Source organism: Scardinius erythrophthalmus (assembly GCF_964197995.2).
Source record: "Scardinius erythrophthalmus genome assembly, chromosome: 1".
NCBI classification, from domain to species: domain Eukaryota; kingdom Metazoa; phylum Chordata; class Actinopteri; order Cypriniformes; family Leuciscidae; genus Scardinius; species Scardinius erythrophthalmus.
This window is the reverse complement of record NC_138221.1, coordinates 50,253,901-50,275,914: the sequence shown is the minus strand read 5'-3', so window position 1 is coordinate 50,275,914 and position 22,014 is coordinate 50,253,901. Positions and strand designations below refer to the sequence as shown.

At 36.4% G+C, this 22,014-nt stretch overlaps 3 protein-coding genes across 3 annotated transcripts; all 3 read left to right on the top strand.

Moving 5' to 3' along the window:
* Positions 1–475: 475 nt before the first annotated feature.
* Positions 476–2,278, top strand: tmem86b (transmembrane protein 86B; the record flags this gene model as incomplete). The annotated part of the gene is made up of 3 exons (XM_081367119.1): positions 476–526; positions 817–1,060; positions 1,824–2,278. The coding sequence occupies 3 exons, from the start codon at positions 476–478 to the stop codon at positions 2,276–2,278; spliced, it is 750 nt and encodes a 249-aa protein (XP_081223245.1).
* Positions 2,279–4,258: 1,980 nt separating this feature from the next.
* lrrc3cb (leucine rich repeat containing 3Cb) lies at positions 4,259–5,056 on the top strand (the record flags this gene model as incomplete). The annotated part of the gene is made up of 1 exon (XM_081374544.1): positions 4,259–5,056. The coding sequence occupies one exon, from the start codon at positions 4,259–4,261 to the stop codon at positions 5,054–5,056; it is 798 nt and encodes a 265-aa protein (XP_081230670.1).
* Positions 5,057–13,387: 8,331 nt separating this feature from the next.
* Positions 13,388–15,116, top strand: LOC308703715 (uncharacterized protein). Its single transcript, XM_081387495.1, has 2 exons — positions 13,388–13,452; positions 13,992–15,116. Exon 2 carries the CDS (start codon positions 14,039–14,041, stop codon positions 14,924–14,926), a length of 888 nt encoding a protein of 295 aa, XP_081243621.1. The 5' UTR covers positions 13,388–13,452; positions 13,992–14,038; the 3' UTR covers positions 14,927–15,116.
* Positions 15,117–22,014: the final 6,898 nt, after the last annotated feature.

Sequence of the window (22,014 nt, the reverse complement as noted above, 5' to 3'; positions counted from 1 at the left end):
AATATATAAAAATGTAAATAAAAAGTTTCTTGTGTTTCTCCTCAATCTGACATCTACAAACACAACAGAAAAGCTGATAAAATGAATAAAATAAGCTGAAAATACAGAAATCAAAGTCAGAATGATAATTTTCTATAATTAATAATAATAATAAAAAATGATCTTCCTGAACTTGTGTCTCAATCATCAAACCTTTGCTCTTACTGATGATGTCACTACAGGGTAATAGGCCATCATGCAGAGAGAAGAGGGAGAGACAGGCACAGAAAGAAGGAGAGAGAGTGAGGGGTGTACTTTGTTTATGACAGAACAATCTGACAGATAACACATCCCTCATAATGGTCCAAAGTCCAGACCTACCCCAGCCAATGAAACACACTGGTATACATAGTTCACAGAGACATCCAGATCTCCCAGTTGTGGAATACACATCTGAGAACGGTGTGTGTGTGACTGTTTAGGCCAGAAGAGAGAGATGGACATCCTGGAGACAAATGCCTTTGACCGCAGACAACGCAGAAACACGGTAATCACAAAACACACACACACACCTGCACACAAATACAGACACCTGCGTTGTGCTTTTGTGATTCACAAACATCCAGTATAAATATTTAGATTCCCATTTAGTCACAATTATTGTTCTAGTATTATGGCTTCACACTCATATCATGTTTTCATTTCCTCATAACAAAGATATTTGCATTTAATGTTTAATAAAAAAAAAAGTGAGACTGTTAGAATTCTTTTTAGAGCAGAATGTGCAGACTGTGTGTTTTTATAACTGATGCCTGTACTGTTTTCATTCTTTCCCAGTGCTGTGTACTGTTTCTCTACCTCCTGCCTTTTTTTGCATCCTGCACAATATACTTCTATTTGTGGATCCCAGACTCCGCCCCCTCTCTTCTGGCTGCTGGAATTAAGGCTGCTCCCATCCTCTCGTTGGTCCTCCTGGTGTTCAGCTATAATGGGGGGCGGAGTCTGATGGGTGTGGCCGGAGGCTTGCTGCTCTCAGCGGGCGGAGACTGTTGCCTTATTTGGCCAGAACTTTTTATTCATGGTAAAAGTTATTTCTTTCTGTCCCATATCTTAACTTAAGGCTATCAGGGTTAATGACACAAAATTTACCAAGAACATGCCCAGGCCATATTTCACCCTAATATATATATATATATACATTGGGATATTATGGATATTATTTTCATGGCAGTTAGGCACAATTTCTTCATAAAAACTGTCATCACCACAATGCAAAATAGTACTAAAATATTACATTTTTTTTTAAATTGTAAACTATTAATACAACATGATACTAATTTGTTCAGTCTCTATTTTAACGTGAAATATACACCGTACTTGTAAGTACTGTAATCACAGTAATGAGAATCAAATGAAAATTACCATTCAAAATTATGGAACTTGCAATTTTTTTTTAATACAAATGTTTTTAATTACTTTAAATTTATTTCCATTTAAATATAAAATTAATCACAATTCTCCACAGCAGTGTTATTTTAACATCAGTTTTTATTAATGGTTTGAATTTGTGTTTTTGTAGTTTTTGTAATTTTGTTCTGTGATTTTGTCTTTTTTATTATTATTATTAAAAAAATAAGTCTATATACTTTATTCATTTTTATTTCAGTTTTAATTATTTAAGTAGCCTATATCAGGTAAAGGAAAATTTGAAATCTTTCCCTGGCAACAAATATTTAATTTGATTTTGATTGATATTTATTTTACTTCAAGTAACAGAATTGTTTTAGTTAATTATTATAATAACCCTGCTTCACAGTCCAATCTCTTTCTGTTTTCTTTTTCAGGAATGAGCTGTTTTGCTCTGGCCCACTTGCTTTACTCTTTCTCCTTCCTGTCATCACGATATTCTACAATATCTTCATCTTTCTCATTCTATATCTTCTACCTCCCACTGTGGTTGATCGGCGGTGGCCTTTATGTTTACCTGGTGCCCTTCCTGCGGCTTGATCCAGAAGCTGACGTCCTCGTCCCAGCCATAGGGGGTTACGTGCTGCTCATTGTCATCATGGCTACACTGGCTGTTCGTACGCGGCGGCCGCTCGTCCTGCTGGGGAGCCTGGTCTTCATGGCTTCTGACCTCACAATTGCACTGACAAAGTTCAATGTCTTTGATATAGAATATGAAAGGCACATTATTATGACAACATACTACCTGGCACAGCTGATGATTGCGCTGGGTGACGTGAAGGCAATGCTGGAGGAGGATGCTGATGATATCCACAAGTGGAAGAGATCATAAAACTGCTGTGGACTCAGGGTATTGGTTCAGTGATGCCACACAAACACTACTTTGTGTATCATCATCACTGAATAGGGTTGATTACGGTTTAAAATGGGACCTATTTGAATAAACCTGTGTCTGTTTCGCAGTAAATCCACAACTATTGTGTGTAGACATGACTTGCCCTAAATATCTGAGATATTACACAGTCTACCTAACAGCTGAGACTTACTTCTAGTTTAACTGCAGCAGATGTAAACTCCTCACAACAGACTCTGCACTGATATGAACTGTTTTGATTAAATTTAAATGTATTAAATCAAGTTTTATTTTGTCCAACAACACAAATATTTATGCTCAGATGCTCCACATTGAAATGATGCTATTTCTAGAGCAGAGATGAGTTTGTGATAGCCCACTTAAACAGAAAATAAAGGAGGTAATGTCACAGTGTGTCACAGATATGTATTTATTGACTGATTCATGAAACTTTTGATGTCTAGTTGCTGGCAAAAGACAAATGTAAAATTTTTTTTTTTTTTTTTATGTGATGAAAATATCAGTAGGCATATAGATTAAAATCTCATGGAATACTTTTGTGTTTTATACCTTACTTTTGTGGCATACAATGGGACCTGAGACCACTTTTAAAATAAAATGAAAGCAATAGTGAGACATACTAGATTTTCTTTTTAAATTCAGCTATTATTAGGCGAATTGTTAATAGTTTATATAAGAGATTATTATTATTATTTTAAATTGAGCCGAAGCTTTCCTCACACATGATAACCGACAGATGGCGCTATAAGTGAACGGGGAACATCTGTCGATGATGTTTGACCTTACTTGACGCAGCACACAATACATTAGAGTCAAATCACTGCAGTTCACTTTACAAGTCATTTATTAATACTTGTATTAAATAAATTTTACTTGTTATATCATATAAACAGTAAACTGAACATTTAGGATCTTATTAGGCTAAAATGTATTTCAGTAAACTGAACATTTAGGATCTTATTAGGCTAAAATTTATTTCATAATAGTATTAATAAATAACTTGTAAAGTGAACTGCAGTGATTTGACACTAATGTATTGTGTGCTGCGTCAAGTAAGGTCAAACATCATCGACAGATGTTCCCCCATTCACTTATAGCGCCATCTGTCGGTTATCTTCAGTTATGTGTGAGGAAAGCTGTATTCCAAAACCACACACACACACACACACACACACACACACCCCAGAACTGAGGAGAGAGATGGGAACAGAAAGGCTTTTCTACGATCAAGTTCCTCTTCAAGACAGGAATGAACTCGTATCCGCTTTTCATTTGTGAATAATGCCGATGGAATCATCACATGCGTTGTTTTGGTGATGAAGACACGTTCACATTCCGAGGGAAAGAGGATATCAGTCGAAATTAGTCAGATAGGCAAATTATGAATGGAAAGTTTGAAGAAATAAGCCCAAAACGGGAAACACACCGTGTTTATGCGCTAAAGACAACAACATTCGTAACGCGAGTTACGAATTCTCATCTATTCTCTCAGGTAAATAGCCTATTTTACATGTTTTTCCCATTAAGTTCCCAAGCTTATCCAAACCATTTTTATTGAATTTCTGGATTGTTATAGGTATACATTAACGGAGCGATTAGTGAACATTCATGAGCTGTATTTAAAAAAATATATATATTAACTGAAACCCCCCAAAATAGGGAAAGCATAAATTATATCTATATCAGCCGTTTTCTGTTATTATATCCAACTCGTTCCTCTACATCTGAAGAACACAGCTAAGTTTATGCCCTAACAAACTAGCTGTTTCTTGGTGGTAATTAACCTAACAAGTGCCCATTTATCCTCAAAATAACTCCACAATCAGCAAGCATAATGATAGCAGGGTGTCAGTTGTAATGACTTGTTATTTTCTTCCTGTTTCCTGTTTGTTTTGAGCTGATGTGCTCTTCCTCCTCCTGATGTTCGGGACTGTCAGTATGCCTATGGGCTGTCAAGCTGTGGCCAGCTGCCTTTCTCTCACTTTCACCCTCCTCCTCCTCCACATCTTGGATGTGTGTCTGTGCCACCAAGCAGAAAACGGATGCCCAGAGGGCTGTGTCTGCTCGGAGAGTGTCGACGGCGGGCTGGTGGTCCGTTGTAGTGACATGCACCTGATTGCAGTGCCACGTGACCTTCCGAACACCACACAGCATCTATACCTAGACAACAACCTGCTGCTTACCATACAATCTGATGCCTTTATAGGGCTCCCACTACTGTTCAGATTAGATCTTTCCCACAACAGGTTGGCCTACCTGGAGCCTGGAGCCTTTCAAGACCTTGCAGACTCGTTGAGCAGCCTGGATCTTTCTTCTAACCAGCTGGAGACCCTGGACCCCAAGGCGTTCGGCGACCTCAGAGCCCAGACTAACCTCTCTCATAACCCCTGGCTGTGTGACTGTCGTCTGCAGCTGGCTATGCCACAGCTGCTCTTGGATCCATCCTCCTTCACTGAGGTGGTGTGCAACACTTCTGAACCTGAAGCGCTGGAGGCTCAAGGTATGCCCTTCATTCTGGTGGCGACTGATTTTGACTTCTGCACAGCAATCCAGAGGACCACTGATGTGGCTATGCTGATAACAATGTTTGGCTGGTTTACAATGGTTATATCCTATTTAGTTTGCTATGTAAGGCACAACCAAGAAGATGCAATTCGCCACCTCGAGTATCTCAAGTCTCTGCCCAACAGGCAGAGCAGATATGAGGAGTCACTGACACTTAACACCAGGCTGTAACACAATTATAAATAACAGGGTTAAAATTACATACCTAGTTATCACACCGGTTTTTCTTTTTTTTGTCGTTTTTATTGATGTTTCTGTATCAAAAAATCTAATAAAAAACAACCAAATATAGAGAGAACGTGACATTAAAGACTTATATGATGTTACAAAAGATTTCTATTTCAAATAAATGGTGTTCTTTTGAACTTAATAATATTCATCAAAAAATCTATTCAGAAAGAAGTCTCACGGTTTCCCCCCAAAAAGCAGAACAACTGCTTCAACGCTGATGAAAAAGAAAAAAAGAAGAACGTCAGGGGGAAAAAATCAGCATATTAGACTGATTTCTGAAGGATCATGTGACACTGAAGACTGGAGTAATGATGCTGAAAATACAGCATTGACATTACAGGAATAATGTGGGTGTGTGCTTTTTTTAAATATAGTAAAGTGTTTATAATTTAAAGTGTTATAATAATTCACAATATTGCTGTTTTTACAGTGTTTTTGATCAAATAAATGCAGGATTGGTGAGCAGAAGAGAATTAATACAAAATCTTAGTGACCCCAAACTTTTGAACGATAGTGTAAATCACTCTTTTAAATGTCATCACATTTGAAAGATGTTAATAATCCAGTGTAATAAAAATTGAAAATTAAAAAGTGATTGTCATTATTTATAGAAATATGCATTAAAAACAACTGAGAACGTGATATATTGAGACTTGGTAACCATTTCTTTAGGACACAAGACCAATTGAAAATATGTTACTGCCCGGATCAAAAGCTTTTTATTTTATTTATTAAAATAGGGTTCCTGAGGTTAAAGAATGTGTCTTTCAAAATGGGACACACATGTTGTACATACAGTATATTAGATTTGAGACCATAGTGGGTTTTTGTGAGACTCCAATAACAATGAGATTATGTGCAGTATACCTTTATATCATACTGTATCTATTGAAATAGAAATACTGATACTGTATTGATATAGAAATACTGATCTGGGCTTAGGTTGCAAAATTATGCAGACAATAGGCCCATATGCCATATGACTTGAATTACTCATAAGATGTCTACTTTTAACAAGTAGCGAGAGTTGGATTCAGATTACACCTAATAACTACACTATTTTATACAGACGGAAGAGCTTGAACCCTTCAGTCTTCAGATGTACAGCACTGTCATCTTTTATTATTGTTGTTCGGGCCTGGTAGGCATGATGGACCAGCACCTGCTCCCCATCAGTGGCATCTGCTTCTAATATTAATGTTTGAATATGTTTATCAAGGTCTTCATGATTTTTTAGACCCAGTAGCTGAGTCTTTCTGAATGGTTTCATACGTCTCTGCTTTACTAATCAGCTGCTTTAGTGATTCACAATTTTATTGTCAATTATTGACAGCAAGTGCTCAGGTCAGGTGCCTAGTGTTATGAATTTCCATTCATATATGAGTCAACTGCTGTATTAATGTGCTTTAAAGGGGTCATGTACTGCATTTTTTGAAAAAAAATTGTATAATGTTCTTTGAGGTCCACTTATAATATTAGCAAGATGTTTACACAAAAAAACATCCTAATTTAGAAGTAATTTAGCTATTTTCTATCCTATTTTTGACCTCCTCCTTTGAAACACTCAGTTTTGATAGGCGTGCTGCAACGCTCACTGCTATGATTGGGTAAGGTAGTATTGTATTTTATTAAATTATATTAGTGTGGAAACAAAGACACTACAGAAAGGTGTTTATCTCGTTATATAGTTGAAACATTTGCACACTGATACATTAATGCACATTACATAAGCTTTTGCGGCAAATAACTTGTAGTTAATGCGTTTATAGTTGACGGGATAACTTACAGTGTTTCATGTAAACTAAATTATGAATGAATGACAATTGTTTGCCGCCCTGTCGTTCTTATATTCATCTATCATCATCATTTTCAGTAAATTAAAAGTAAAGTGAGCACATATCAAATGATCTGTATCAGACAAAGCAATAGTGACATTTATTGTGATTATATAGTTTATACTCTTTATTATATACAGAAATGGACCATGGTGAACATATTTAGACAGTTGAAGCCTGTTTTGTTTTCAGACCGTTTAATACAACTTTCAAAAAAGTCTCTCTTTTTTTGGCTCTATGCACGAACGCTGCTGACGTATTTCCGGTAGAATCTCAGCCAGCGTCTTTACTTCCGCATAGCATGTTCTAGCGAAGTGTACTAGCGGCAAAACTTTCATACAATTTATTTTCTCAGAAACGGACACAATGATTTTAGAAACCGATTCGCTAGTCGGATTTCGCTAGCCTAGAAATCTAGACGCACCCATAGCGGCAGCAAAATTTATTTTAGCCAGGGTAGTCTAGCAACTCTCCGTCTCCGTTGACTTTCGAGCTGGAAAAACCAAACTTTAGTCAGGCCAATCAAATCGTGTATAGAGTTGGTGGGCGGGCTTAACATAATGACGGCAGAGTTGTGGCACTTCTGCGTGAATTCCCTGCTACTACTTCAAAACAAAGAATGGCGGCTGCTGCGGGCGAACAGCGGTCTTTTGAATCGGCTTTGGCCACGACTCTGGAGGACTTGGAGTTAAGCTTTTCTTTGAGAAAAGAACAAAGAACGGCACTTAAGTCATTCTTAAAAAAGATGTGTTCGTTTAATCTACTAGCTCCGCTGGTGGGAAAGCGCTCTGGTTGGTTGTAGCGCTATCCTATTGCGTGCAGAGGGAATTTGAAAGACAACCGTTTATCCCGCCCTTCAGATTGAGCCGTGTCTATGGTGAGTTGCCAGACCTAACATCTTGATGTAGGGCTAGGATTTCGCATGATATGAGAGAATACTCACCCTCAAAGTTGTACCTTCCATGGGGGCAGCCATTGGCTAGCAAGTCATCACCTGCTGTTAGCATTCCATTGACTCCCATTCATTTTGGCGTCATTTGACAGCGTATAACTTCATATCTGAGGCGTTTAAAGGCTCCATTTGTCCAGTATTTATTTCTAAAGAAACACGGCAATGTATAAAAGGCTCCATTACCTTGTATCTTCCGTTATGGCCCCGTAGAAGAAGCCATTTTTGTAAAAATAGGCTAACAATTGCGTCATAACCACGCGACTCTCTGTCGCACAGTAGAGAAATTACCGTGTAGGGGGAACGTGGAGGCAAAATGACAAAATAATTAATCAGAATACTTAGCAAAAGTTGCTACTGCTCCAAGCTCATGGACACCTCCTACTCACACTCTCCGTCTCTGCAAGTTTCAGAAGGGAATGATTCATATTTCTCTTGGCACAGCTACTAGAAGACAGACGGGTTGCTCACGTCACATCTACGTCGTCAAGCTCAGTTTGAGTCTGCGCAGTACGGTCAGCCATCAGGAAGTGAGTGCTTCTAATTGACTTCACTTTTCTCTGTTGAAGTCTATGGGGTCGCTGTGTCCATTTCTTATACTGTCTATGGTATAGAGCCTGTTGCGACAAGAAAAGTCCTCCATATAGCCCGTCCCATTTAACAACGCTCGGTCCGACCAGGATGCAGCCCCTGAATTGGGACACAGCTATGGCAGAAGTTACTCCAACAGTACTTCAACGGTTAATGGTTACAACAGTTCTCGAGTCACACCACTACACTGAATATAGTTTATTCACTATAAATGCTTTAGACATGTAAAACATCCGTGTTTCACATCATTATTGGGTGCTTTCATAATAGAATTGCATATATGTGACATCATTGTGTGATTATGTAAATTAATTGGTTGGAATGGTTTTTTTAACCGGTTCATTGAAACAAACTGTCCGAAAGACCCAGTTTGTGGAAAAGATTTGGACTTCCCATCACTAACTGTGACATGATGTGCATACCCAACATGCGAATCAGTGGGAGGGGCTAAAGAGGCAATGATGTAGAAGTAGGCGTTGATCTTCTTCTGCAGAGGGGGTCTTTCATCACACTATGACATCATACTGAGACAAAATCCAAAACAAGTTGGTTTGAGAGCTTGGTTTTTAAATAAATGCTGTTTTTTGGAGTAATGAGGAAGTTTTGAGTTCTGAAACTTATAGGATATTTTTATTGTACAATAACCTCTTAAAGGTAGGGTAGGCAATTTCAGAGTGACTATCAATATCAAGTTAGCTTGGAAAACATGAGAACATGCTCTTCCTTTCAGAGCGCTCTCCAGAGCCACGCCTTCTTTAAAACACATGAATGCACACAGCAGAGTCTGGAAAACGTCAAGAGAGAAACGCATAAATGCGAGTCTGAGGACTTGAACAGCTCCTCCTGGTAGAGGGTTGCTTTCTCGTAATTACGGTTACGACATGGCGTGAACACAGCATAAGCTTGTTGTTTTGGTTCAGGAGAAACTGTAAAAGGCTGTTGTTGTTTGTTTGTGGCTCTCGGTGACTGACATCTGTCTACAACTCTGCAAAGCCTTATTCGGACCGAATGCAATGATTGGATGCACCATTTTTACCATTTAACAGAAAATACATATTTTAATATTTAGCTCACTCCTATTATTGATTTCTACCAGGATGTGAAGAGTGTTTTATCCAATATAACAAAAAGTGTTTATAAAACAAATTGCCTATCCTTCCTTTAAATGTCAAAAGGTCCAGGAAAATGTGATTTCTCTGTTAATGATTAACCACAAATTCCTAATTATTTTGTAACATCTGAAACAAGCTGCGCTCAGCATAGATTTTGGTCGTTTGTGGCAGATCAGATGCTCTTTTTGACCATTTATTGTTCATGACTTTGTGAAAATGTGGCTATAGTGGCTTGTTTTTAAATGTGTTATCTGACAATGTTTCTACAGTGGCAAAAGATGTCCTGCAACGCAGACTGACTAAATGCACCGCAAAAAATGTGCACAGTCTCAAGCTTTTGAGTAATTAAAAGTCTATTTTACACTAATACATGATCATTAAAAGAATCAGGCACTGATAAGAAATTTACAACTACAATAGAATAAAATAGGTTGCTTACAACAAATTAATCAAAATAGAAAATAATAGATATAAACGAAAAGGCAAATGTTTTGCATAGGCAAAATAGGCCTTATTGTTGAACAACATGGCAACAAAAATATATAATTACAATATGACAGTAGGATCAGGTGCAAAAGTGCATTACAGACAAGAAGAAGAAGGAGAGAGAGAGAGAGAGAGAGAGAGAGAGAGAGAGAGAGAGAGAGAGAGAGAGAGAGAGAGAGAGAGAGAGAGAGTTGAGAGAGTTGAGAGAGAGTTGAATGGAATTTTAAGTAATTTGTTCATAAATAATTTTTTTGAGAAGAACTGTGAAATCAAGTTTCTAGGATCCCATCGGCCGGGAATACAATGTTATCAAACATATTTCTGATACTTTGGTTTGGAAGTTTAGTTTCTTTGAAATTTCAACCTTCAACTAAAAGTAATTATGAATTGAAAGATTATGAATTGAAAGATATCCTTTGATTAAACATATGATAGTGTTGGGGATAGCTTTAATCATAGAACTGAATGTGTTCTGACTACAAGTTATATCATACTTGAGACAGAAACTCTCATGTGATATAAACCATCCTCTGCTATTGACTAAATGAAGCATCGAGCAGATACCATTCCCCATCCAGTCCTTTTTATACAGTGATTTGTTTCTTATTGTGATATATCTATTATTCCATATTGGGGTTTTGTGTGGTGTAAAATTATGGTTGTAAGAACTTCCAGTACAACAAGACTTGCTGATGAAACTAGTTTGTTAGGGAGATGCTATCCCTCCCACTTTAAAAAAAAAATTCTCTGGGGATATGAAACAAAAGATTATTGTTATTAAGAAAAGATTTTTATTAACCAGTTAATTTTAAGGGTTCCATTTATGAAATCAAAGCCAATGGCTTGTAGACCTCCATCTTTGAAATCTTTAGTCAACTCTGCTCTTTTAATGTAATTAACTTGCTTTCTTCAGATATAATCAAAATGAACCTTTAATTTTTTGGTATCGCTAATGAGTATCCATGCAGGGTAGATACAGCTTGATAAACTCTCCATTTTGGTTTAAAAAAAAAAAATCCCAATAAACTTATACTGTATATCTCAATAATCATAAGTTTGGATTGGCATTTATTAATTACTTTCCAAAGATTCACATTTTCACATTCAATGAAATCTTTGTAAAGATGTATTCCTAAATATTTCACTGTGGATTTTATAGGGATGTTATAGGCCTCGGTTAACTGACATTGATGAATTGGCATTAACTCACACTATGAAGTGACTATTTCAAAACTGTGACTAATGGCTTGTTTTGTGTCGTCTGACAATACAGATTCAAAACAAAAGTTGTAAAACAAAAGATCGCCTATTTCCCACTGAAAACAAAACCTGAATATGAAACGAGATAAATTAGTTCTTCAGTTTTGTTTAATTTGTTCATCTGTTCTTAAGCATGCAAATACAGTTATTGCTATCTGTTCAAACTTGATATACTGAGACTTGGTCACCATTTCTTTAGGACACACAATTGAAAATATATTTGAAAGCTTTTTTTAGGGCTCCTATCGTTAAGGAATGTCTCTTTCAAAATTCACATGTTCTACATACAGTAGATTAGATTTTTATTATTAGAGACTAATAACCCTGAGATTATTTACTCTTAATGGAATTCAGGGAAATTCCATGTTCCTCTGACTTTTTAAAATGGTTTTATTATATGTCTCTGCTTTACTGATCAGATGCTTAAGTGATTCACACAATTGTTTTATAAATTTGTTATAGGATTATGCATTTGCATTCATATGTATACTGTATATGATTGAACTGCTATTAATTTGTATTAAATTGTCTTTTAGGAAGTGAAATTATTTGAGTCGATAAACTGAACAACAAACCGATCATGGTTTTTTTTTTTATAATTTTTTTTTTTTTTTTATATCTAAAACCTGCTGTGCTTAATACAAATTTCTGTGGTGTGTGGTAGATCAGATGACAATTTACTGTATTGTTCAGGACTTTCCATAAAAATTATAATGCTGTGTCATCTGTCTACTAAAAAAAAATTATATGATCAATAAGTTAGGACAACACGTTTTTACATTGCTTTAACTCACCAAAAAACTTTTTTTTTATACGTTATACAAGATTCAACTCATTCTTTAAGTCAGTTTAATGTAATTTAAGTTGAAATGACTTAATCATCCAAGTTGATTGTACTTAAAAATGTATTTTACAGGTTTTTTTTTACAGTTTTGCAGACATAAAAACCGAAAAAAAATTAAGAATGTAAATGAGACTTTAATTTTATGATGATTTTAATTTCTCTTTTATGTAAAGCACTTTGAATTGTGCATTAAATGTGCTATATAAATAAACTTGCCTTGCTTATGTATGTTATTTTACTGTAAAATATTTATACTGTAAATGTTTGCTCTATTTTTCTGGACTTTAGCCTACTCTTCCCCACTTTCTCTTTATTATCCTAAAAGTAAGAAAAGTGATAGATTTTTAACAGAATTCAAAAAGTGCTTTACCGCTAATCTATTACTCTTGAATGTGTTAATGTGTTAATTAGGCCTAGTAAAGCATTAGTTATAATCATTTCCTAGAATTCATAAAAATACACCTTAATTTTATGCAGAATTCTTGTTAACGGGCAGAACAAAGAGTACAATAAATAGGAAAAAATTACTAAATGCACATCAAAACCATGGTATAGAGAAGATTGTTTACTTTCATATCACTTTCGGCCTTGGAAAACGTACCTGGCTTGGTTTCAGTCAAATGGATTTGCATTGACAATGAGTGAAGTCAGCGTACTTCTTGTGTACTTATAGGGATAGGTAAGAACACAGATGCGAAAAAAATGAAGTAAAAAAAAAAATGCACAAAAAAAGGACAACACATTTTAAGGGTAAATGAAACAAAAAACATCAAATGTGAGATAAAACCACAGCTTTACTGAAAAATGACACACAAAAAAGGCCTTATGACAAAAAATACTGTGGTCACAGTGAGTTTTTGGTGATTTTCCCCCCAGCCCATTCTTTTATTGGAAAAAGATAGCATCACATGCAAATTTATGACCAAGGTTGAATCACTGTTGAATTTTGTTCTGATTTTGCACATTGAATTACCATTGATATTGTGTCCTTGTTTCTTACTTTTCAACATGAGTTGTAGAAATGTATTTTGTTAACCTTTTTACAATTTAGCATTTGATTATTGAACCATTAAAACAGCAACTGACATTACTTCAACCGCATTTCACTGTTGATGGTCAGTCATGTGCCGGCTAGGTTGAGAAATAAGTCGGTTAATGACGATATAAAAAGGGGGTGGGGGAGAAGCTGGTTATAGGATATATAAATAAGAGATCCTTCATCTGTCTTCTACAACACACAAGATCCAGGTCCTTTACTGGTAGGGTGGTAATGTATTGATCTGAATTGAATCAACACTGACTTGAGCTGAATAATGGCACTATTGCCTTCTGTAGAGCTGCTTTATAACTGAATTGATTTTTTTAAAAAACATTTCTTTGACATTGACATAACATTGATACTGTTATAGAACTGAATTGAACTAAACTGAACTGAATAATGACACTGTTGTCTTCTATATAGCAAATTGAAGTAATTTCATAATTGATAATTTTTTCAACATTAACACTGATTTGCTGTTTATTAATCTGAAGCTGAGGTGCTTTATACTGTAAATAAGTGTGACTTGACTTGATCGGAACATTTTTATTACAACAAAAATGTAACATTTAGTATTTTCCTACCTTGAGTTACTTTGAAGCAAATATATTAATATATCTAAATTGTAAATATTGTCATTGCATTAAAACTTCTGAAGTTCTTGTATAAGAAATATTATGCATGTATACAGAATTTATATAGTTTTCTTATTGCTGCATAAAGCAATACATAATTAAAGTTCCCTTTCTTTTTTTGCAGAAAGTTAACCTACTTCCTAAGTGCCGAAAAATTCGGAAGAAACTAAAATGGCAAATGAACATCTAATAACAAAGCTCGGTGTTTCCACCTCTAAGGATGATGAGGAAATACTTGGAGCTCAAGGTTATCAGCTCATCAATGTTGACCTCAATGGAGGTACTGGTAAAAACCGGGTCTTTCTTTGGTACAAGAAAGAGTGTGGCATGAGACCTGTGACCAGGATACAGTTTTCATTCTTAAATGAAATGAGCAAAGGTCTTGATAGCGCTGGGTATGAGAAGATCGACAAGAATCTGAATACAGTACCTGGTGGAAAGGTCATCAATCTGTGGTACTTCTACGGCAACACTGAATTTGACATTCCTATCGAGAACCTCGAGGTGAGCAAAGATGCCAACGAAGAGCCTGCTCTTCTGCAAGACGGCTGGGAGAGACTGGGCTGTGAACTGAACCGTGGTGCGGCGAATAAGCTCATGTACCTGTGGGTGAAGAGAGAGAAGCCGAGCTACATCAGTGAGATCGCAGCAACTTCTGACTTCACTTCTGACAAGCAAAAGTTTGATCTGGGCTTCACTCGTGTGGATGAAGACACCAATCGTGGTGCTGGTGGAAACTATGTCTACCTCTGGTATCGGCGCACAACCGATAAGAGCAAAGCTCTCACTGCTCTTAATGTATCCACTGACTTCCAGGAGAATGTAAGGATTCAGAATGAAGGCTTCAAAAAGGTCAGTGTTAATCTCAATGCCGGAACCACTGGAAACGATGTCTACGCATGGCACCTGAACGAAGGATGTGAATCGCAGATCAAAGCCATGGTTCTACTGATCAACTCCGACGCCTGTCAGGTGTATCAGAAAGCCGGTGTCAACTTTGTTAACAAAAATCTCAACGAGGGCAACAAAGGCCAGAAAATGTACATAGCATACCAATAGCGCTCTAGCTTAAATAATCAAATTTGTGCCACTATATGGCAACTATATAAGCACAATCATTGAAAATCGTAATATGCTATTTAAAAGCATATTGTCCTTAGGGTTTTGTAATACACCCAACCACACACAATTCAAGTGGCTTTTGTGATTTTGTTATAATTCATTATGAAATAAAGCATTTTTAACCACAACAAATGTTTGGTGAGGTTTTTACATTTGTGCGCCTGTCTTTGGAACATACAATGTCAATATGCACTGTTCACTCATAATATACCCATATTTCAGGGTCATAATGCTCAAGGACAAAACAAAAAAGGTGAATCTTCTCTTTGTTTGGTGCTGTTGTTTGCTATAAGACCAAGTGCTTAGATACTTATACTATTCCACATTCATAATTGATGGTTACAGGTGAAGTGCAAATGTAAAAGGTAAAAAAAAATGTATGCCCATTAGGAACTTGACCCCACCTTGCACTATATTGACTGTAAGTGTACTGTGAGCAACTTTGGATATAAAAATATCTACAGAATTACAAATATCCTCCTATAACTCTTAGAATTTCTCAGGTCACTGCCCATTATGTCCACTAAGTGGAGTAATCACTTTACTTTTGATGTCTCTGTGATGAGAACAAAACATGGCAATCCAAAAAGAGTCACAAAGTTACAAAGAGCTGCACAGGTATATAAAAAAGTATGCCATGGCATTATAAAGTATTTATTTTTTTCTTTTAGCCATTATTCATCTTTGTCACACACACACGCACACTTTCTGCATTTGTACATTTTCAAAAAACATCACTTAGTATGATTTGTGAGCTGTTTTCCTCATTGGGGACCAAAGAATGTCCCCACAAGAACACATTGACACATTGACATTTTGTCCCTATAATGTAGGGTTTACCTGAACCACACATGTATATGAATAAAGTGAAATTCAGTCCTGGTCAGACATATTCTGCTGCTGGCATATTCTATTTAAATCGCAACTTGCTCTCCTTTTCTTGTCCCCGAGAGAAATATAGACCTTTTGTTGAAGTCTCTGTACTGTTATGTAACAGGCTCATGGCCTGGTTTTAATAGCATCTTCTGTGCTGCTGCTGCTGGGAGTTGTTCAAAGTGGAATTTCCTGCCATTTTGTAGTGTTCTCTCAGTATGTCTGAGATCAGATTGGCAGCTGTCCCGCTGTGCTCGGGACAGATAAGAAAAGTTTTCAGACAGCAATCAGCTGCAGGTTACAGCACAAAACAATGGCAAAATCACCACAGTGATGTGAAGCAGTGATATTGTCTATAGTGCATTTATGTGGGGCTGCTGAGGCAAATAAGGGCATGCACTATGTATTTTGTTTTTTCATAGAATTTTATCAAGCAGACTAAAATTCAAATTTGATCAAGTTTGTGCTTATGTGACAACCACTCGTCCAGAAAAGCATGATGGTATAGTTCACATACTGGCATCTTGTCTGATTAAAACAGAAATTCTAAGAAATGATAAGATAGAGTGGCACAAAAGACAACAGTTTACTTTGATAATGCTCTTGCAACTTCAGATCGTCAGATGCTTTCCAACAGAAAAGATTTGCTTCATAAACCATAGAGTGAAACAAAACATACGGTTTTGATTCCAGTTTACAATTGTCAGGTGTAGGCCCTGAATAATGTGTTTTTCTATCTGAGTAGCCTATATGTGTACCTGCAGACTACTGTATATGAGGGATGCCGCAGTGATGAGGTTATGCAGATACCTCTGGGTTGTGTGCCACTTGTTAGATAACATCTCACACTTGTTTTTACACCTGGAACTGTGAGAGATCAGATTAACACACAGAGCAATACCGGTTCTGTACTGCATTTGACAGTGTGTTGATGTGATATAGTGCTGATTTCCTGAGTTTAGGGATGATGGGAAGGACGGAAAGTAAAAAGCAAGGGGATGAAAAATTCATCAGCAATACACTGAAGCAGGGGCCTCAGTTTAGCAAACCCAACTAACAGGAGTGTACACTTGCTGACAAAGCAGAGGAGGTGAGTGTGTGTGTGTGTGTGTGTGTGTGTGTGTGTGTGTGTGTGTGTGTGTGTGTGTGTGTGTGTGTGTGTGTGCTTGGAAATCCTCCAGTGTTGCATTTTTCCAGCATTTGTCAGCACAGGGCAAGTGTGGGTTTCTCTGGTAAAGTCATCAGGGTGAGACCACATGAGATACAAGAATTTTGTCCTGACCAGGTAATGTTTTTGTGTGTGCGAGACAAGTACATGTCGGCATAAAAACTGAAAGTACAACAGAGAAAAAAGGTGTAAAAATTTTACCTTTAGGGGAACAACAGCTTGTCACTGGGGCAGGACCCTTAAAAGGACATATTTGTACCTTTTTACTTCTAAAAGGTGCATATTATACGTACCTTAATGAACCTTTTTGTGGTAAAAAATAGGTACAAAGATGTCCTTTTAAGGGTACTGCCCCAGTTACAAGCTGTTGTGTCCCTAAAGGCACAATTTTTTTAATAAAAAATTCTGTACAACAGAAGAAAACTTGCTTTCATTTATAATATTGTTTTGTTTAAGCTATTAAGTACACTTTTCTCTATTATATCAAAATCACAATATCAACTAACATACAGTTTCTATTTTATATTTTGTTTCCCTATTACAAATTATTTTCAGGATGCAGTTTAAAGGGTTAGTTCACCCAAAAATGAAAATTCTGTCATTACTTACTCATGTCGTTCCAAACCCGCAAGACATTAGTCCATCTTCGAAACACAAATAAAGATAGGCTTTTAATCACATATATAAACATCATACAAACATCACATTCAAACCTCATTGATTCCAGCCTGTTGATTCTCGCACGTCAAGCAAGCCTGCTTGAGCTTCCGTTTACCAGATGTGTGTGTCGATGAATGTTTATGTGAATTTGAAAAACTCAATTCATACGGATTAGTTCATGAACTAACCCTTTAAGTGAAAAGTTAAGTAAAAAAACAACAACTGGTTTGTCTCCCTTTTACTTTAATGACAGCATGCTCTTTTGTAAATGATGAATCTTACATTTTTCTTCCTGTTTTTTTGTTACTTTCATAGGGGGTTTTGTTGTTTTTGTTTTTTTTTATCATAAAACTGTCTGTCTCAGACTTTTGGAGTCCCCTGTGTGTATTAAAGCAAATGTATAAAAATATACAGAATGTTTGTAGAAGAGAGGTGGTGCTTAAAGATTTAGCCTGATAATACAAAGGTCGCAGGTTCAATCTTTGGTAAGGACATTCATGAACTGTGAATTATGCCTTGTTTTATCTCTGTACCCTTGAGCAAAGCAATTAGAAATGTTATAAAATCCATCTGCTCAATGCCAAGTAGGTTTTCAGCCCTTCTGACAGTTTTACCATCCCGCAATAATGGAAAACACCAAGACTTTGAGAATAGAATGACAGAGTCACATCACTTTCCCTCCTCCATTTCACCTCAGTGATTAGAGTAAAAAAAAAAAACAACAACAAAAAACTGTTCCCCAGAAATCCTAGACAATGCTCTCTTTTGTGGTTTGGTCAGGCTAGCCCTAAACAATCAACTCAAGTTTTGTTATTTGTTCCTTACTTGTGTTTACACAATCTGACCAGGAATTTACGACCCACTGTACAAGGTCAAAGGTTTTCTCATTGGTTAACCACTTGACCCGGCGGTCACCATCACATTGACATACTTCATACTTTGTGTATATTTGCGAGTGTTTGTGCGTTCTTTCAGTGAGTTTGGTCTGTGGGAAGGAGTGTCCACGTCATCCATTACCATTAAAGTCATGACCTCGTACCCCTGAGACGTTTCGGAATTCGGCACATCCACTCCGCGCATGTGTGTGTGGAAAGAGCTTGAGAAGTGTGCTGTGGGAACTGTCCTCCGCTAAGCAGCCAAAAAGAACTTCTTATTTTCCTTCCTTGCCTCAGCACAAGGAACATCCACTTCCTGCCTCTCTCCTAGTGCAAACTGCTGTAGTTACTGATGCATGTTTGTGTGTCTGTGTCTCTAGGACAATACACTTCCGCTGTTTACACTGTAAACATTTTTTTTATTGTTGTTTTAACTTAAAAAATAAAGTGTTTGTTAAAATTGTAAAATTTTAAGTTTAGTCAACTCAAATATCCACTTAGTATAATTTCACATTTCAAGTTGACTAAACTTAAACATTTTAAGGCAGCACGAGTACTTTGATAAGTTGAACAATATTTTTTTACAGTGATGCATCACCATTCATGAAGAAGCATCAAGTATACACCAGATCAAAAATTCACAAACAGTGAAAACATTTTTGTGTCTTTAAAAACATGATCATTATTGTATCAGTCAAAAATTACAATCAGTAACCACTTGAAAAGATGTGAAACAGAAATGTTGATGATAATGACCCTCTAATCACTCTCTTATAGCCTACTATATATTTTAGCGAATAAAAATATTGTTCTGTCCTTCTTCTGTTATGTTTGGGTTTCCTAATGGCAATGTTAATTCATAATGGATATTCATGCCCCTAAAATAGCCCACAGTAACGCCATGCGAGATATTACATTTGCAAGTGAAATACTACTTGTAGTTTTATACACATTTTATACACACACATTTTTGCAGTGGTACTGCTTTTTATACACTAAAAAGTGGGCCAATTTAGTCCCAAGTAGTATTGTACACTTAAACAAGTACTACTATTGCATTGATATTAGTACACTTACTACATAAAGTATTCTTGGAAATATACTTGAGCTTATATAAATTTAGAGGATTTATACTTAATAAAGGGAACTTGACGTATAGCCTACTTATTTTTTGAAAGGGTCTCTATGAATCCCAAACAGGGAGCTCAGAGAGTACTACAACTTATTTAACTAAAGGGAAGAAGCTATAAATCCAGAGCAAAAGAAAGAGAGACAAGACAACTTTATGCTAAGAATAAAAGCTGAGACAGTCCCAGACACCTTGATGATGATACATGAGCGATGGCATGTGACCCTTCAGGTTTGGGACAAGATTTCATGCCATTCTTGGTATCTCAGTCATGTGATTTCTCTCTGATTTCTCACAGTGGAGATATGTCAACTTTTCTCTCTTTCTTATTTTTGACAGAAAGTTATTTCACCATTTTCATGGGTTTATCTAGGAGTTGCTTTATTATTACTTCACCCAAATTAACAACCAACATGAAGTCCAAAATTCTGAAACCACTAATGAAAATGTTTTTTTTTTTTTTGCATTATTCATATTAATATCCTTTTACATACATATTATCATCATAACAATTTGAATGAAAGCTCAATTAATAGGCTTCCACACATAGATCTGGGATTTGAAATACACACCAGTTAAATGTGTCACTCACCGAATCTAGACCAGATGGTCTTGAAAATGGTCTCACTTTCAACTTTTTTTTTTTTTTTAGTTCTCAACTACTCTAAATCTATACTGAAACTGTTCATTTGTTAGCTCACTGAACCGTGTTACCTTCCTTTCTCACACATCTAATTTTTGTTCCGAATTCATTCTAATATTTACTTTTACAAGAAAGCAATTATTTTTGACTGGGTGACAAAATTGAAAATACTAAAAGTAGTTACTTGCGCCATCTGAAATATTTCAACAATCTGACATAAAATTTCCTTTGACAACATGACATCATTTTTCTCACACCCGTTCTGGGAAACCTGTGTGTTTATGATATGTTTCTCAAGTTTTTATGCAACAACAGGTATGGCATGTATGGCTACTGCTTTCTCAACGTCTTTTGTTTCCATAGCAGACCTGCTTTACAAAGGAACAGTCGTGAAATACTTCATTCCAGCTACTACATTCTTATACTGGTTTTGTTGTCTAAATGTTTCTAGACAGCTATTTTAAAAATACATTCATTGTTGTGTAATGTCACTTGACTACATCCTCAACATACTGTACCACAAAGGTTTCATTCTTTCAGTGCAATGAAGTGAAATAATTTTTATCCTCTTATAATGTACATTTTCATTCTCTTCTCTACAAACTCTACAAACACTATGTACTTTTTGTATATAGCCTAGTACTGGGTCATGCTAACCAGCTAAACCTTGACCTACATTTCTACATTTAACTTCTGAATCAAATCTGAATCAAATTCCTCTTTAATGTGCTTACAGAAATATATACCTTGTAGATCATTGTGTTTTAATGTGGCAGTGTGATGTTGTGCATGTCAGAGAAACCCAAAAGGTTAAATTATTAAAAGACAATAGCATAACCTCAGGCTGCCTTGTCCCGGTTGCAAAGACTTCAATCTTTTTGTTTTCCATTGTGTGTTACAAGAATAATTAAGAGAAATCCCAGTGCTACATACTCAAATGTCTACATTAAGGAATTCATGCTCCCCTTGAGCCATGAACTCAGCTAAAAACTGTGGTTGTTGTATGAATAGGGAACAGGAGATTGAAACTACTTGAGTCTAATTTCAGATGAAATGGGAGACTGTGAGAATGACTGTTATTATAAATTCTCTAGATCCATCATGTCGTAAATGCAAATGTGCTCTGCAGGGTGAGTGATTTTCCATTCCTCTCTTTCCTTTAAACGATTCATTCCTGCCGAGGAGCAGATCGGTGGAAAGAGACTCAACACAGTCGCTACCCTGTTTCAGGTTTTACTTACTTTGCTTTTTTGTCTTTGTTTCTACTGGCATTAATGCAGTATGGATGATAGCAGCTATGTGATTGAGTATTTGGTTTCCCTAAATATTAATGTTGCCTCCAAAGCTGAACTTGCGTTTTTTTCTTATGCGTCAACATTGAGGGAGTTGACTAGTATTTCTAGCCCCCTGGTGACAAACACAGAGGCTAGCACAACTTTCACACAAAGACAAATTCTTGCCTTTTTGGAATATTAAGGTCTAACTTCTGTGGCATTGCGTCCAATGTCTGAAAAAAAAAAAAAGTATCCTGTACAAACTATATCTTTTCTGAGGTAAATGTGAGTGGTGCTTCCCTGCAAACCTTATCACCATATGTTTGGGTGGTTGTTAGGGCGTTGCTATGGTGGCCTAACCCTCAATAAGCTTCATGAACATGTCTCATTGATGTCCGTAGCA

Bases quoted from the DNA above. Each gene is read 5' to 3' on its own strand.
- LOC308703715 (XM_081387495.1), top strand. From the start codon at position 14,039: ATGGCAAATGAACATCTAATAACAAAGCTCGGTGTTTCCACCTCTAAG.